The sequence below is a fragment of the Tupaia chinensis genome, unplaced genomic scaffold, assembly GCF_000334495.1.
Source record: "Tupaia chinensis unplaced genomic scaffold, TupChi_1.0 Scaffold000646_1, whole genome shotgun sequence".
In the NCBI taxonomy this organism is placed as follows: Eukaryota; Metazoa; Chordata; class Mammalia; order Scandentia; family Tupaiidae; genus Tupaia; species Tupaia belangeri.
Genome location: NW_006160167.1, coordinates 1,090,031 through 1,108,461, shown reverse-complemented (window position 1 = coordinate 1,108,461; position 18,431 = coordinate 1,090,031). Strand labels below are relative to the sequence as shown.

The window sequence follows — 18,431 nt, the reverse complement described above, 5'->3', positions numbered from 1 at the left end:
CTTCTCTATTTACCTCTCGAGACTTGGGGCACACGTGAATATGCATGCATTTCTTTCTCAAGCCACCAGGTCCCAGACTCAGACTATGCAGACGGTCACGTGGCATCAAGCTAATCGGTACCATCACACCACCAGCTGGTCCAATGCCATACGACAGCGAGTGCACTTGCCAGAGAGAGACAGAGACAGTGAGAGGGAAAGTGAAAAATGCCCCCAAGGGGGGACAGCCACACTGCAATCCCTTCTCTTCCATTCTCCTCCTGGGATTTTGGGCATGCATGCACATAATCCCAGCGTGATTTTTAAGCTGCCAAGACCAGTACTCAAACAGCAGTTGGCCATGTAGGAGTCCAGTGCTTTAACCACTACACCACCTGCTGGCCTTCCAAAGCAGATCCTTGTCTTCTGTCTCCCATTCTCTCCAGGGCACATATTCATGGTTTAGTACAACAGAGAAAAATCATCCTCACTCTTTAAATTACCTTGCACTCTCTGCAGGACATGAGTAGTTGAGTAAGAATGCAGATAGACTGTAATTCCACTGCAACACACAATAAGCATAACAGAGGTATGTACAAAATAGGCTGATGTCACAGAAAGATGAATGAATTATATTCAGGAAATTAAAGAAGATGTATAGAGAAAGTGGATGCTACAGTTGGATCTTGAAGAATAAGCAGACATTCATCAGGTAAACAAGGGAGAGAAAGGAATTTAGCAAAAGAAATAGCCAACGCATCAAGACACAGAAGCACAACATAATTGGACACTTCTGGTGAACTGCAAGCAGTATGACATTACTGCAGTTTAATAAATATTTGAGAGGAGTAATGGAACATTAGCCTGAAGAGAGAGAGGACAGAGTTATTAAGATCCTTTCATTTACATGCTGTAATTCTCAGTTTATTCTCTCAAAGAAACGGCTCTCAGACTGTGGTCTCTGGACCAGCAGCATCAGCATCACTTCGGAACCTGTTAAGAAATACAAATCTGGAGGCTTCTCCCTAGAATCAGAAACTTAGGGAGGTCAGCATTCTGAGTTTTAAGAAGACTTCTGGCAATTCTAATACACACTCGAGTTTAAGAATCATTGCTTCAGGATGACGGGGAGTCACTGAAGCATTTTTGGCTGTGAGGCAGAATCCAGGTTAAGACAAACTTGAAAGCCCATATTCTGTCTGTTACTTCAAGCTGACTCTCACACAACTCTCACACGAACGCATGCTTGTGATGACATGCCACCTATGTTCTATGCCCTGCTCTTTCATATTTCTTACCCAAATTCCTGTTGTCTGCTTAAAAAATAACCTCACACATTGAGTCCTTCTTGTTTTTTGGTTTTTGTTTTGTTTTGTTTTTTACCATTTCTAAGCTTATCTACAAAGCTCCTATGGTTCAGGATGTGACAACACATAGGGGAAAGGAGATAGAAATGAATGATGTAGGAAGTCCCCCCAGCACACAGCACACACAAGCTGAGTAGGCTGACTAAGCACACACTCAGCTTTTTCAATCATATGAAAATCTTCAGTGTGAGCCTCAAACCCCATCCTCCACAAGTTGTTGCAGACTGCCTTTTCCTTACTTAATTTTCTTATTTCAAGGGTATCATTTTCCAAATGTTCTAAAATAAATTGACCTGAAGGTGGTGAAAGCTAACTTTGTAGTACTAGTCACCCATGTGCGAAAAATATTTTCACAGAAAAAGCAAGTGCATGAAAATATTTTTACCACAATAAATTGCTGGTTCTACATTTCTTTGAAAATGGGAAGAAAAAAAAAAACCTGTGAATAATTAGTGACGTGCTTAAACTGCCAACCCAGCACCAGTGAAACTTGCCGGGTGCAAAATTATTTAGCTGAACAGTATTTAAATTAAAAACTAATGACTAGGTTAATTTAATACATGTTTATCTCTGCTCCAACTCTGTCTCTACTAATTGAGTTCCAAAGCTATATTTTAAACATACGTCCCTGGTCAGAGAATGAAAAACATCTGACTACTTGAATATAATAAGTTACCAATAACATCATTTTTTTAATCTAAATTTTATTGTCATTGTAGATGTTTAGCCATAAACTCTTTACTAGACATTTTCACCAATGGGATGGAAGGGATAATGTGCCATATACACATATAGAAAATATCCTTAGTTAATAAAATAAGTTACATTAAGCAATTTGAGTGCTCTCTGTTTGAACTACAAGACCTATCAAAACACCCATAGGTATAAACACTGAACTAAACAGCTACCTTGAGCTCCATCGACACCTTTAAAAATAAATCCCTGTGTATTTAAAGTTTGGCAAGAGAAGACCCAAACCCTTCATCCCACTCATTCCCCAAATCTACACTCTCTCCCTCTTTCTATGCCACCCTCATCTGACAACCCATCTAGCCTATAACTCCTTCCTAAGACTGCAAGAAATTATAATCGTTTACAGATTACAAAGTGTGGAGAATCCGTCCAAAAAAAGTAGTTATGGTAAAATTCCAAAGGCACATAGCTAAGCATAGTCTGGCAAACATATGACATACCTATCCCTGCAAGGAGAGTATAGAACAGGCCACCCCTTCAGCTTCTGCAAACCATAAATGTCACAAACATTCGAAACCACCCACAGAGGACCAACCTAAATCTATGTGGGCTCATCTACTCAATCCCACAACAGTCACTGAGCATAAAACACACAAAACAAAACCAAAAGGGAAAAAATGTTTTCACACTATAGCACAGAAGAAAACTTAATAAGCAAACAGTTGTCCATAAAGAGTTGACAGCAAAAAACCTCCCAGACACCAAATGAAAACAACATCTGAAATGTGAACTTGGCACAAGAACAAAAGGAGTGAAGTTATGAAAGCCAGGATTTGGAAAGTGCCATAATCATTTATAATAGCAGCAACTGTCCTGGATTCCCCTCATCAGAAATAACATGGAGGCAGGCTACCAGCCCTCAGTTTCTGGATCTTACAGTGCATCCCAAGGGTGTAATGGTGTAATGGAAAGCAATAGTGGTGGAGTCAGAAAGCCTGGTTCCTAGGTCCGTTTCTGCCCCAGCCCAGTTATGGAACTGTGGGCATGTCACTAACAGAGGTGGAAAAAGTCTCAGAAGTTTTAGGAATCTAGATGACCTAGGGGCCATATAATTTATACCTACACTCTTAGACGTAGACTATTCATTTTGGTAGGGGGGAGGCTGGGAAAGGAGGGAAGGCAGGAGAAAATATTGGGTTTATTTTAAGGATCTTACATAGAAGATATGGAAATAAAAAACAGAATCACCCTAAGAAGGGTTGAGAAATACAGAAGAAAGAGATCTAACCTTACCTTCAGGAAATTTACAAAGTTCCTTGAGATAAAATAAAGAAGTGGGAATTAATCAAATTTTCTTTGGTTTGGTTTCTTTCTCTTCCACATTTATATATTCCCTATGCAATATACCCATAAAATGCCTTCCTACCTCTATTTGAATGTTTCCCATCAAATGGAGTTTACTCCTCCACAAACCAGCCCATTTTATTATTAGAAAATAAACCTTATGAACTGACTCTATACTTAAGTGCTGCACAGAGGAAGCCAGATCCCACATAGTGGACTAGGGTTCAAATCCCAGCTCTGGTGGCTTGAAAAACACAGGTGTACGAACACACCTATGATCCTGATAAGATGGTAAATTAGAATTAAAAAGATTATATAGCATGACCAGTTCCCTCTGGGGGCTTTCTACCCATCTCCCTCTCATTTATGTATACACACATGCACTCTAGCATAAAAAAAGAAAAAGAAAGAAAGGAAGAAGGAAAAAGAAAAAAGAAAGACAGACAGACTTTAATAAATTTCTTATAAAGTGAAAATAAATTTCCTTCATACATGTGGCCCTGGTTCTACTGTCTAGTTTCACAAAAATATGCTAACCCCTTTTCTTTAACAGGAGTATTAAATAGTTGAAAATGGCTACTCTACTCTAGCCCTACCACCCATTCTCCAGCCAGGTTAAATACCCACACTTCTCTCAACTCTTCCTCATCTGCCATGGTTTCCAGACTGTTCATTAGTTAAGTTTCCTTCTTGAGTCTGGTTTGGCAGAGAAGCTCTCAACATATGGCACCAAAAATGGAACAAAAACAACAACTTTTATTGAGTTCCTTCTCTGCTACAGACTAATATTTTTCTTGATCTTGACTGAACTTCAATTAATGTACACTAAAAAGAAATTAGATTAACATATTTTAGTCCAATTTATACCAACAGGACAAAAATGAGACCAGATTCTGTTATCCAAATGATCAGTTTATTCCTCTGCTGCCAGTTCTGTAGACATGGTGGTACAGTGGGACAATCAAAATTTTGGGGCCAGACCAGAAGATGGCATGTGGGTTATGTCGCTGGACTCCCATATAGTTGACCACGGTTCAAGTTCCAGACCTGGGAGCTTAAAACTCACACTGAGCATGTGTGTGTGTGCCCAAAATCCCAAGAGGAGAACAGAGCAGAAGAGATTAAAATATGGTCATCTTCCCTGGGGGGAGAGTTCTCACTTTCTGTTCTCTATTTCTCTGGCGAGTGCACACACCCTATAGTACTGAGTGCACTAGCCACTTACTAGCTTAAATGACCTTAAATTGGAAAACACCATTTCTCTTCCAACTTTTCACCCAAATCTCTGATAAAAATAATTTTAAAGGGGTCAAGTGGTGGTACAGTGAGTAACATAACTGGACCCATGTGGAAAGGTCCTCAGTTCATATTCTAGGACCTCTCTCAGTACCTCTGTTTGCATAGACATAATCCAGGACAGCTAAGCATGTGAAGACCCTGTTGAGAGTACTGTTTCTCTTTCTCTCTCAGAAGAAATAAATGAATAAACTGTAAAAATAAAAATGAGAAGCTTTTAAATGCAAAGCCAGAAGATTGCCACTAGATTGACAACAATCCACCAATCCAATTAAAGAGTGATTACTCATTATGTTTCAGGAATGGCAGATGAGATGGTCTAGCTGGTAAAGGAAAGGGCACGAGGCTCACTAACCCTATGCCGGGTATTACTACATTTCATAACAATTTTTTGAGAGATGTTTGCCATAGGGTGTAAGCACTTACTGGTGAGACAGAGAGACAGAAAGCAAGAAATCACTCCCTTGGGAGATGGCCATGCCACAATCCTTCCTCCTCTATTCTCCTCTCGGGATTTTGGGCACCCACACACATGCACCTAGCATGAGTTTTGGGCTGCCCAGTCCAGGGCTCGAACTGCTGTCAACTACATGGGAGTCCAGCAATTTAAGCATTATGCCATCTGCTGATTCTTCTTAACAATCTTATGAGATAGTTATATAGTGTTCATAGAGAAAGAAATCTTGGTATTAAATCAGCAATGTTTCTAAGACCACTCAGGTAACAGTGGAGGATATAGTCATGTCTCACTGCTGATACTGGCCATTATGTAGTGAGACAGCACCCTTGTGTTGTCAAGGTGGGTTGGTGGGCTAGGAGAGGCAGAAAAGAGTGTGCACAGTGGCAAGTAGGGTGAAGCCAGAAGTAAAGCGAGGAAGATATTGTTGAGGCCAAATTGCAAAGAGTCTTGAATCCCACACTAAAGAATTTGGAGTTCGATCCATAGGGTATTAAACATCAATCCCTACTGGGGATTAGTAAATCTTAGAAATAATTTCACAGATAAGTGCTTTGGAGACAAATAAAGCAATGTAAGTGGAGTGTAAGTTGATGTTATTTTAAATAGGATAGACAGGGAAGGCTTCTGAAGAGAAGTGATTTAAGGTAGGAAGAAAATGATACAAATATCTCAGAGCAGAGCATTTCAGACTAGAAGACTGAATACCCTTGACATATTCGTGTTGAGAAATATGAAAAAAGTCAATTAGGCTGGAAAATAATTAGCAAGGAAAAAAGAGGTAATAAATAAAGACTGAGAGATGGCAAGAGCCAGAACATACTGTGTTTCGGGTTTTATTCTTAGTGTAATGAGAAGCCACCAAATAGGGTTTAGGGCAGAGTAGGAAGTAATAGGATTCGACTTAAATTTTTTTAAAATACTTTACTGAAATCATAGTACATTTAACTTTATGGGTCCCTAAAATACCAGTCCATTACTATCAAAAAAAGAGAGATTAGTTTGGCACACTTATTCTCAGTAAACCCATGTTGGCTTCTAATTCTCAGCTAAGTGCTCATAAACCAAGCATTACTAATCTGTTGTAGAATTTTGCCAGTCACTTGGTTTGAGTATACATCATTCCTCCCTGACCCCAAATTCTTCTTAGAAATCTGTGATGACATTTTCTCTTCTCTCATCTTGCGAAGAACGGGTAATTAATCGACAGACTGTGTGGCACTAAATGAATATGGAAAAGGAACTCGAAAAGGCAGTGGTGGTGGAGAAAGAGAGGAGGGAGAAGGAAGGGGAAAAAAAAGAAGAAATAAAAACAAAAGGATTTGGAGAGATGGGAAAGAGAAAAAAGGTTTCCTAGGTGGGTTCATGAGACACATGAAGGGGCGAAACTGCAAGGGAGGAAAAGCAAGACTATATACACAGAGTTAAACAGAAATCACACTGTATTTCACCTTAAGCCTAAAAGAAAACACAGAGAAATGGTAACATCTACTTCAACTGGATGGCAAGATTATGACCAAAGTTTTCTCACATTGATGGTAAATTTTCTGAACTGTCATTTTATCACTTCTATAGTTCAAAATGAATTTCTTTGAAAAAGAAAGTTAGGCTTTATTTATTTCATTTATTCAGTTTCTGGAGTATGTAAATGTCAAGATAATCTCAAATCTTAAAACACTGAAATTTAAATGTTGAGAAACTGAAATTAGAATCATACTGCAATTAGGACCAGATGATGGCATAATGGCTTTGTCGCTGGACTCCCACATGGCCGACCACAGTTTAAGTCCTGGACCTGTAGGCTTGAAGCTCACGCTAAGCACATGTGTGTGCGTGCCCAAAATCCCAAGAGGAGAATGGAGAAGCAGGAATTATGGTCTGGCCATTCCTTCACAGGGTGATGATTTCTTTCTTGCTTTCTGTCTCTTTGTCTCTGTCTCTCCAGGAAGTGCACATGCCCTGTAGCAAAAATCTCTTTAAAAAAATTATACTAAGATTTTCTTATTTTAAATTTTACAAAAATATATTTTTGTTTTTAAAGGGAGAACGGAAGTTACAGAGCCCAGAGGAAAGATGGAATAATCTGGAAGAGCAAAATTCTGATAATTTTTTTATGTTTCTGGATTTTTTATAAGATACAACTGAAGGATGAAAGTTAAACCATCAGCCTAGGCAAAAACCCCTGAGTATCATGGCCATCCCCGTTGGGGGATGATTTCTCACTTTCTTTTCTTTTTTTGGAGAGGTTTTTGCCATAGGGCGTGGGCGCTCACCAGAGAGACAGAGAGATAGAAAGCGAGAAATCACCCCCCAGGGGGGATGGCCACACCACAATCCCTTCTCCTCCATTCTCCTCTCAGGATCTTGGGCACGCACGCACACGCGTCCGGCCTGAGTTTTAAGCCACCGGGTCCAGGACGCGAACCGCGGTCGACTACGTGGGAGTCCAACAACATAGCCATTACGCTAACTGCTGGTCCCCCTGATTTCTCACTTTCTGTCTCTCTCTTTCTTCCTGGCAAGCACACACGCCCTATAGCAAAAACCTCTCCAAATAAATAAATAAAGTAGCCCTAATAAAATTGTCTCACGAGATAATTCAGGGAGTAAGTATTTTGCTTTGGTACTGTATTTAGTAGAACATAATAATACACACTCACTGGAAGGCTTAGGAATTCATTAAAGTAGTCCACGAGGAAATCATCTGTTGCCAAAGAATCTTCCTGCAAAACATAAAAGCAAAATATTAGATGATACTAAGATGTTTTCAAACATTCTTTAATTATGCTACCAACTATAGATTTTAAATCTTTTCTGTCAGTCAACAATGAATCCTCACTCTCAATAGAACATAATGCTTCAATACTAGCAAGAAAAAACAGGAAAATAAAAGGGAACATACTCTTAAAAAGTCTTGTTACTATAGTTAGTTAGAAAACAGAATACTTGGGGACTGGCAGATGGCGTGGTGGCTGAGGCACTGGACTTCCACGTGGCTGACCACAGTTCAAGTCCTAGACCCACCAAAAATCAGAAGAAATAAATAGATAAATAAATGTTTTTTAAAAAGAATTTTAAAAATAATAGAAGAAAACAGAACATATGAAAAATAGAGCACAACACTTAAATGAAACATCAACAAATATGAAATAATACAACACATAGTAAATTTCCATGGACATAGTAAAAATGCATAGTTCATAAAAATAAATGCAGTCTCTGTAGACAGAAATGGTATTGGGATTTAAAATAAAACTGAGAATGCATATTTCTTAAATTTTCCCATGGAGGTGATAACTAAATGAAGAAAAGATTCTACAATCTTCGCCTCAAAATGAGATACAGTTTTCGGGACCAGCAGTTAGCATAATGGCTATGTTGCTGGACTCTCATGTAGTTGACCGTGGTTCGAGTCCCGGACCCAGTGGCTTAAACTCACACCGGGTGCGTGTGTGTGTGCATGCCCAAGATCCCAAGAGGAGAATAGAGGAGGATTGTGGTGTGGCCATCCCCCCCGGGGGGGTGATTTCTCGCTTTCTGTCTCTCTGTCTCTTTCTGTATTTCTGGTGAGCACACGTGCCCTATAGCAAAAAAACCTCTCCAAAAAAAAGAAAGAAAAAAAAAAAAAAAAAGAGATACAGTTTTAGTAAACTGGGCCTGCTTCAATTCCACATGAGAAACGTTGACAATGCACGCACGTGTTCTAAGCATAAAGACTGAATACGTTTTTTTCCTACAACTATCTCATCCACTAAGATAGCTACTTTTAAAACTGGCAAACTTGAAAAGCCACTGCCAAGAACAAAATCTCTTTTCCAAATCATAAAACACCTTATTTTATTAGTAATTGTTTCCATTGTGTCAAAAGCACACCCTGGCACACTCTATTGTATCGTACATGTGTTTATTTTGTTATACATAATTATATCATAATTTTGCAAATCTAGCATGAAAGTTGACATTATGGCACAATGCTATTATTTCCATATGGCTGATTACTTCCTTCTTATACTAGCCAATTTTTAAAAATTTGTCAAAGTATAGAGTTATAAGGAAGAAGCTGTAGTATATTAACACCTACTTTGGAAAACAGATTTTCAGGGTAATTTGTTTAAGTAATTGCAGTATCAGAGTTGAGTCATAAACAATCACTTACAGGGTTTATATCAAGGACCTATTAGAAATCTCAACTGATTAAAACAAAAACAAAGGATTTAATGAATCTACTATCTCGACAGTAGTACCTCAGAAGTATATGCTCAAATAATTTCTGATTGACAAAGGTCTAATAAAGCAGAACAAGGCAGATATCATTTTGACAGAGACCACAAGGCTAATAACTTTTCCAATTTTACCTTTCAAAGTTACTTTAAATTTTCTGAACTGTGTTTTGTGGACTACCTAGTTTCAGTTAACTCCTGAGAAAAAACATCTGAATTCAATAAATATTTGTTAGTATCTTCTAAGTAGAAGGCAACCTATAATAAGAGGAGCCAGATCTTGCAGAATTGGGCCATGTGAACAAAAATCCAGGCTAGCCACGTTGGCACAATGATAATGCAATGCTCAGTGATGCTGAAGCCATATGGGAAGGTCCCGGGTTTGTGCCCCGAGGTCTTCCTGCACATGCTGACAGATGTGTGCATGCCTGTGATCCAGGCTGACTGAAGCTGAAGTGGATCCTCTCAAGGATTCTTCTTCTTCTCTTTCTCATGGGAGAAAAAATTTTAAAAATCCATGCGTGTGAGGAGTGTTTTTTAAAATGAGTAACAAAAGTACAGTGCCTCATTAGGTCTTTGAAAATATACATTTTATATTTAATTATTTAGCCATAATACAGAATGTCTCTCTCTTAAAACCAAGTGGACCTAAATGTTACCCAGAATTTGACAAGCCACATTGTCAGAAATTTCTACATAATTCTCAGATGCATATATTCATTTCCAGATGTCTTACACTTCAAGAGATTAACTCAGTGCTTGCTGTGACAAAGTGCCTACTTTATTTTTCTTTCCTTAATCCATCTCAGACAGAAAACTTTTGTGAAATACAATAAAAATATGGGCCAGCAGATGGCGTAGGAGTTACATTGCTAGACTCCCACATGGCCGATTACGTTTGAGTCCCAGACTCGGTAGCCTGAAACTTATGCCAGGCATGTGTGCAAGCATGCCCAAGATCCTGGAATGAGAATGGAGAAGGGATTTTGACGTGACCATTCCCCGTTGGGGGGGGATGATTTCTCACTTTCCCTCTCACTGCCTCTGTCTGTCTCTCTCTCCCCAGCAAGCACACGTACTCTTAAGGCAAAAACCTCTAAAAATAAACAATAAAAATGAACTACGAGAAAATAGAATACCTGGGGACTGGCAGATGGCACAGTGGCTGAATAAATAAGCATGTGTTCCATTGCAGTCTCTAGTTCAACGTATTCTAATACTTTGTCCTATCCGTAAATAAGCAGTCTTGCTTGTTTGCGCTTAATGGGAACTCGATAAACCCTTTGCCCCCAACCCTCCCAAACACTTCAATTAAAAGTGTATTTTTTTTTTCTTTTTCAAAGGCCTTGATCTGAAGAAGGAGCCCTTGATCTGAAGAAGGAGTTCTGTTACCCTAAGTTTCCACAATCCAGATACTTGGCCATATTATAATGAACTATGTCTTCATACTCAGATTTAGTAACTTCCAAATGACCAATAAACTGGTGATGGTTAATAGTACAATCGAGAAGAAAACAGTTACAATCGATTCCTTCATGACATTATTCCAGGAAGCTGCCTGCAAAATTCGCAACCCAGATTCTCTGCAGAATGATGCAATGGAAGGTAGAAACACTTCCTCAGAACTGAATATACTCTTGAATCCTGTTTTTTTCATGTATTACAGATGTGTCATCTGTGAAAGTGAAGTCAGCTTTTCCATTTTTAGTACAAACTTGTCAACTCTTTTACTGAAAGAGGGTTAAACAAAATAGTCTATTACTGCTTGTTAATTATAAGAGGTAAAAGTTTTCACTTAAAAAATTATTTTGTTGGGACCAGCAGTTGGCATAATGGATATGTCGCTGGACTCCCATGTAGTCGACAGCGGTTCAAGTCCCAGACCCAGTGGCTTAAACTCACACCAGATGTGTGTGCATGCGTGTCCAAGATCCCGAGAGGAGAATGGCGAAGATGGGATTGCAGTGTGACCATCTCCCCTGGGGGGTGATTTCTCACTTTCTGTCATTGTGTTTCTGGCAAGAAACACACACACACAAAAAAAAAACCTCTCCAAAAAAAAAAGAAAGAAAAAGAAAAAAGAATTATTTTGCTACACTCTAAAATCAGATGAACTACAATATCTTCACAACTCTAAAAGATGAAAAATATACAAGGAAAATGAAATAAGACACAGATGACACAGTCCAAGAAAGGATATAACATAATTCATAAAATAATTACAATGGGAAAGCTGTTACCTGTAAGAAGATTCAGAAGAGACTCAAGTGGGGAAAATAGCATTTAAAGTGCATTTCAAATAACTTCAAATTCTACACTTAGAAATAAAAATATGAGGCAATAATGCAGAGCGCAGAGAGAAACACATGAGTAAAAAAGAGAAATCAGAAAGTGAAAAGGACAGCAGTTGCCTCTGGGTAACTGGGGCAAGAATGAACTGGGATGTCACCTAAAGGAACATTCTAGATGTTACATGGGTTTGAATTACACAAGTGCATGTCTTTGTCAAAATTTATCAAATTATACTCAAAGTTTCTGTAATTCACTGTGTATAAAATTCACATCAACAAAATAAACAAACTAATACTGAACAGTACTTCATGATATTCATGAGTGCTTGGGATGAAGCATATGAATGCCTATAACTTACTTTGGAATGCATTTTTTTCTTTTAAGAATTAGTTTTTATTTTATTCATCATTCTTCTTATTATTATTATTATTATTTAATTGGACTGGGGGAACTGAGAAAAAAGTCAGCAGGTCGGGGACTCAAAATGCTGTTGGCCATATGGGAGTCCAGAGTCTTGACCACCATGCCACCTGCCAGAATGTAGAATACGTTTTTTTGTGTTTTTTTTTTAAATAAGATAGGTTGATGGAGAGATGGTGGAATTCTTGTGGGTATTATCAGTGTTTATTGAACAATCCCTTAACTTCTTCATATGCTCAAAATGTTTCATAGAAAGTTGGGGGAGGGATCAGTGGTTGGCACAATGGCTATGTCACTGGACTCCCATGTAGTCGACCGTGGTTTGAGTCCCAGACCCGGTGGCTTAAAACTCATGCCAAGCATGTGTGTCTGTGCCCAAGATCCCGAGAAGAGAATGAAGGAGAAGAGATTGCGGTGTGGCCATCCCCCCGGAGGGTGATTTCCTGCTTTCTGTCTCTCTGTCTGTCTCTGTCTTTCTGGGCAGCACATGCACCCCTATAGCAAAAATCTCTCAAAGAAAAAAAAGTTGGGAGGGGGACTTATGTATAAGGAACCAAGATAAAGTTTCTCTGCATTTTATGGATAATTGTCTTAACATCCTGTGGACTAAATGACAGATCTCAACTCATTCTTGAATAAATTCCTGGTTATCTGATCATCTTCCAAATCACTACCCTGGGATCCCATCCATAAGGGTCAAACCCCTGAGAGCTCTGGTTCACCATAACATGCCAAATCTCGTCTTTCATATCCCTCCTTACCCTCACTAACCTATGGGATGGTCTTCCTAACCACCTCAAATAAAAGGGACCCAACTACCTTCCATCCCCAGTCATTTTCTACACAAAGGAGCATATAATTAATGTAATTTGGTTACTACCCATCATGTATTATTTGAATTATTTACAAGAACGTATTCATGTGTTGCTTAGGTAATTAAAAATAAACCCCTCCCAAATAAACTAATATAAGAATTGAATATAGTAAATGTTTTATATGTTTCCCTAAGAAAATTGTCAAAAACAGTTAATAAAGACACTAAAGTGGAAAAATGTCAGAAGACAGTTGCTTAAAATATATGACATACATATCAAATGAAGCTTTGCAAGAAAAGAAAAAGAAGTGAAACAGAAAACACTAATTATTACGTAAGAAAATACCCATCAACTAAAATGTATTAGTATAAATGTGTTAGTATTAGGACATAGCATGATATGGGTGTTGTGCTATGTGGTCTAAGGGATGCGAAGGTGTGTTCAGACTTAGTAGCAACTCTATAAGAGTTCATAGCTTTGTTAATAAATTAGAAAATTTTCCACATAAAAAGTTAAGATGCAAATAAGGCAGTGTATCCCTGACAAAGATTTATTCTAAATGAGTTATTCTAAACTTGTGGGATGAAGACTCTGTGTTAAGGTTAAAATAGTAGCAGACAACCACAATAACATTGTATTTTTAAATCCACTGAGTGAGAAAATACACTATGAAAAAAGGTTACTATAAACACAGGAACGCAAAACAAACAAAACAAAAAAACAAAAAGAGACTGAGGAAAATAGGACTGTATTTCTCTCATGTCACCATAAGAAGTCCAAGGCTGGCAGGCACTGTGGCTCCCTAACTACTAGCAACGCCGGCTCTTTTGATCTTGTGACTCTGTCATCCTCAAGACGCCACTTCCACCTCATGATTCAAGATGACTGCTTTAGCTCCAGCATCATATCATTCCAAACAAAGAGGAGGCTCGCTTTCTGCCTCTACACTTACGTAAGTATTAGAATCAGAACAATCCAGCTTCTAATTGTGACTTGACCAGTTACTATGTAACCTAGGAGTGTTTTTTGAGCTCTGCAAACATCAGCCTTCCCGAAGTAGGACACGACACTTCTGCTTATATCCTACCAGCCGGAAAATGGGCAAATGACTACATCTGGCTGCAAGGGAAGCTAGAGATGTAGTCTTCATTCTGGACAGCCATGTATCTATAAGCATTTTCCATAATGTGTCTAAGTACTGGACAAAGGAAATCACAGGTCTCTGCCACACTTTCTAAGAATACGTAACTTATTAATGAATACAACACTTTCACACTTTGAAAAACAGAGGTAGGTGAATATACGTGCAAGATATTTCGTCTATATAAATGCTTGGTTCAGCATGTGAATTTGAGGACCTGGTCACAAACTAGTCTCTGGTGAAAGCTGCCCAGAGCTAGAGGCAGTCTGGATGATGTTAGGCTGGAAAGGTTTCATGGAGATTAGCTGGGCTTGAAGAATGTGCAAGATTGTGAAATAGATGAGGAAGGGCAACTGAGACAAACGCAACAGCAAAGGCAAGCAGACAAGCGGGGTAGTCTGGCGGGAGCAGAAGGCATGTGGAAGCACTTTAGGGGGGAAAAAAAGGATGGATGTTGTCTTTGTTACAGAGAAAAGTATGAGGAGGTAAGTTTAAAGAAGGCTAAAAGGAGCCTCGTCTGCAGTAGAAAGCACTGGTGGAAACTGCTATTCAGGAGGCTAAGGCCGCAGGGGAGGCCCTGATTCAATTCCTAGCTCACCCTGAAAGCCAGGCCCAATGGCATATGCTTGTAGTGCTGGTTACACAGAAGGCGTAAGCACGAAAAGTGATATACAGCATGTCTTAAAAAATTAAAATCTGCAAAGTTATAAAAACGGTTAAATGAAATAAAAGTTACAAAAAAGAAGAATGTTAAAGCAAGGCCTTTGACATTCTGGGTCTACTGATAACTAGATGTGCAGCCTCAAGCATTTAGGTAGGACTTACTTGAGTGTGAAAAGTGGGTAGTAATAACCACCTAATAGGATTATTTTGAGGTTAAATATTAGCCTGCATTTATTTTTCCTTTTTTTTTTTAAAGACTTATTTTACTTAACTTTTTATTTATTTTTAATTTGACCAGAGAGGGACAGACAGAGAGGGAAAGTAAGAAAGCGAGCCACCAGGACTTGAACCAAACCACGGTCAACCATGTAGGAGTCCAGCAACCTTAACCACCATGCTACCTGCCAGCCCCCCCCCTTATTTTTATTCAATCACTGTGTATCTTTTCAGCATACAAAATGAATTTTCTCAGTATGAATACACTATATATTTGTCCAGTCCAAAATACGACCATGAACATTATTATCAACTGATAATTTTTCAATTTTGTGTCCCTTAAATGTTTTGCCTTTTTTCCCCTGATTCTCTCCCTTCCATCCCAGCCCCCATTTCTCACCCTCCTCCCACGCTCTCTCTCCATGCGTTTATACAGTTGCTCTCCGTGGTTTTATACTTCCAGTCTTTCCATTTCTGCCACAGAGTGCAGACATTCAGTACCTGAGCAACCGAGTAACACGATAATTTTTCAGAGTGCACGACAATCTGACAGCCAGGCTAAGGGAGGGGGGAACAGGAGAACTCTAAAGGTAGATGGCGCAAAGCAGTAACAAGTAACCCAGTACAGCTGATCACGGGGGTTTGCTCTCTAAGCTTGACACAAAGAAAAACTGGAGTTGGCAGGAGGATATTGGAGCTAGCTATCAGTTAGGACCACTGCCAAAGTCCAGGCCCAGGGATAAGGGCCTGAAATAAGACAGTAGCTGTGAGGCTGGAGTAAAAGAGTTGGCCAGGAAGGAAGCTGGAAAATAACTGCAGGTGGAGGATGAAGAAGAGGGAAGGAAGGCTCTGGATTGAGTGACTGAATGACCAGTGGCACCATTAAATAAAATACGAAAAAATAGAGTTAAAACAGAATAGGGGTGGGCAACAAGTTCAGTTTAGACTACTGAGGTGATGCAGAGACATCAGGCAATGAAAATGCCCAAACTCCATTATCCGATGGGGTATACAGAGCTGGCATCAAAAGTGGTGTCTGGGCTAGAGGTGTGTAGGTTTGGAAGTCCCTGACACAGAGGTAGCTGAAGCTGCAGGAGAAGAGGAAGTCACCCAGAGAATGCCTATGGGACAGAATCTTGAAGAAGGTCAAGACTAGCACAGGAAAAGAAAAAAAGAAGCCAGAAAGATGAATTAGAATGAGATGAAGAGAACTGGGAGATGGTAATGTCAAAGAGGTCAGGAGAAAGAGAGTGGCTCGTAGTCTTCAAGCACTGTGAGTTGGCACATGGAGCTGGACGCCTGCAATGGTCAGTAAAATGCTCCAACTTTAAGTGGCAAGCTGCTGAGTGCTCTTCAGAGCTGTAAGGGAAAGGATTAGGGGGATCCAGGAATGCTCACCTCCTGCTGGAATGAAAAGCAGTCAGGACCCTGGAATAGCTTAAAGATGTCCCTCTCACTACACAGAGTTCTGCCAACACAGAAGATCAGAGCAATTTCTGACACGCTCTGTGTCTACCTTGGAGTACATGTATATGTCTCTATCTGCACACCTGTCAATCTTAGTCTATGTGTATTTCTCTCTCTCTTTTTCTTTCTCTTTCAGCTGCTGATCAACAATATATATTGGGTTGTTGGAAAAGTCAAGACACATTTTTTACATAGAAAAATATGCCATGACTTTCCCGACCAACTAATAGAAAGATGAAAATGAAAACTGTCAGATTTAGCTCTCTCTTCCCTCTCAGCCTCTGCTTGACTGAACCTTTTTTTCTTTTGGAGTTTTTTGTTTTTGTTTTGTTTTGTTTTGTTTTGCCTTATGGCGCATATGCTCGCCAGAAAGAAAGAGACAGAGACAGTGAATGGGAAGGTGAAGATTCACCCCCTAGGAGGGATGACCATGCCACAATCCCTGCTCCTCCATTCTCCTTCTGGGATCTTGGGCACACATACACATGCACCCAGTGTGATTTATAAGCCAGGATCTTGTGCACACACACATACGCACGCAGCATGATTTGCAAGCCAGGATTAGAACTACGGTCAAAGATTCGAATCAAGGTCAGTCATGTGGGAGTCAAGTGACATAACCACTATGCCATCTGCTGGCCCGTTGACTGAACTTTTGAAGACTTACCCTCAGCATCTAGGATAGTACTGTGAATACACAATCACTCATGTTTGTTGACTGGCCCATGGCATAGTGGATAGGGCAAACTGGATCCCATATGGCAACAGCATAGTTCAAGTCCTGGACCCAGCAGCTTGAAAAACACACAGGGTACATGTGCATGCATGCCTGAAATGCCAAGAGGGAAATGGAAGAGAAGGGACTGCAGTGAGGCCATCCCCCTGAGTGATTTCTCTTTCTCTCCCTGTCTCTTTCTCTAGCAAGTATACATGCCCTATGGGGGGTGGGGGGGAGCAAATAAGATAATTAGCCAACAAGAGAAGTAAGTGGTGGAGGATATAAGTAAATAATAGAGAAAAGCAGGAGAGCTCTTGGAATCAGACTCAGACCTTAGTAGAAATTAGTCTCTGTTACTTCCTATGTAACCTTGCATAAGTTCCTTAAAGGTACAACAGGGACAATAGAATCTACCTCAAATATAGCACTCGCCTAAGTGACAATGTACAATAATAATTATTATCATTATTATTCAAATTCTCCAGAAGTCTGAACAATATTTAGTACACTTTAAAAGAGTTATAAATTGACTACTAATCAATCGATGCCATCTACTATGTTTACTGAAACCAGGAAGTACACAGCAACATCACAACAAAACCATGGAGATAAAACCTGCCCGCTACAGAAGCCTGAGAGTTTACAGAAGTTAAACGAGGTCATTTAACACAAATCAAGCGGTCTCTTCCCCAAAATGAACCTATTAAAGAATAATAAAGGTCTTGGACACAACTGTCTCATGTTACTAAACCAAAGCTTCAACTCTCCTCTGGCAAATGGGAGGAACGTGCACACACACCCCTTTGTCTATGACTTTATATGGACTATTTAAAAATGAAAACGCCATGGAAAAAAATAAGCAGTCCCTATAGATCATACTTACAAAGTCTTCTTCTGTAATAGTTGGTGGCTCTGAAACGAGATAAGAGATTACAACACCTCACTCCAATCTGATACCCTTTCGGAGTAGACGAAACACTGAGGCAGCCCCTAAGGGAGGGTACCTCTGTCGCACGTGGCCAAGCTCAGTGAATTTGGGCCCTGTGCGTTCTCTATACCTGGACTGACTCTGAAGGGGCCAATTCAAGGTGGAAGTGGGGAGGAAAGGCCTTTGGGGTCTAGACTGGCCCCAATCCACTGCAGTCCTGGAATTACCCTTAGTCGAGGGAGGCCTCCATTGTTCCAGCTGCAAAACGGAAAATTAAGCAACGGAAACACGGTGCCAGGAAGGCATCCTAGACTGGAGAAGGGCCGGAACCCGTAATGAATGCGAAGGGAGGGCAGTGAAGCCAGGTGTTGGGGTTCGGGAAACCCCCGGGAGGGCGGCCGGCCACCTACCGGCG

At 39.9% G+C, this 18,431-nt stretch overlaps 1 protein-coding gene across 3 annotated transcripts in view; it reads right to left on the bottom strand.

Moving 5' to 3' along the window:
• The window catches only part of RGS22 (regulator of G protein signaling 22), a 142,480-nt gene extending 124,440 nt beyond the window's left edge, over nt 1-18,040 (bottom strand). Inside the window, exons 1-2 of one of the 3 annotated variants that reach the window (XM_006159708.1) lie at nt 17,972-18,040; nt 7,797-7,859 (exon numbers count right to left, since the gene is read on the bottom strand). Coding sequence is in view for 1 of the 3 variants with exons in the window: in XM_006159707.2 (XP_006159769.1) it covers nt 7,797-7,859; nt 13,650-13,652 (66 nt within the window). In the remaining 2 variants the exon portion in view is untranslated. Of the gene's footprint in view, nt 1-3,332; nt 3,355-7,796; nt 7,860-13,649; nt 13,668-17,971 lie in introns of those variants that run through there. The other 2 variants (XM_006159707.2, XM_006159709.1) reach the window with 2 other exon arrangements.
• Nucleotides 18,041-18,431: the final 391 nt, after the last annotated feature.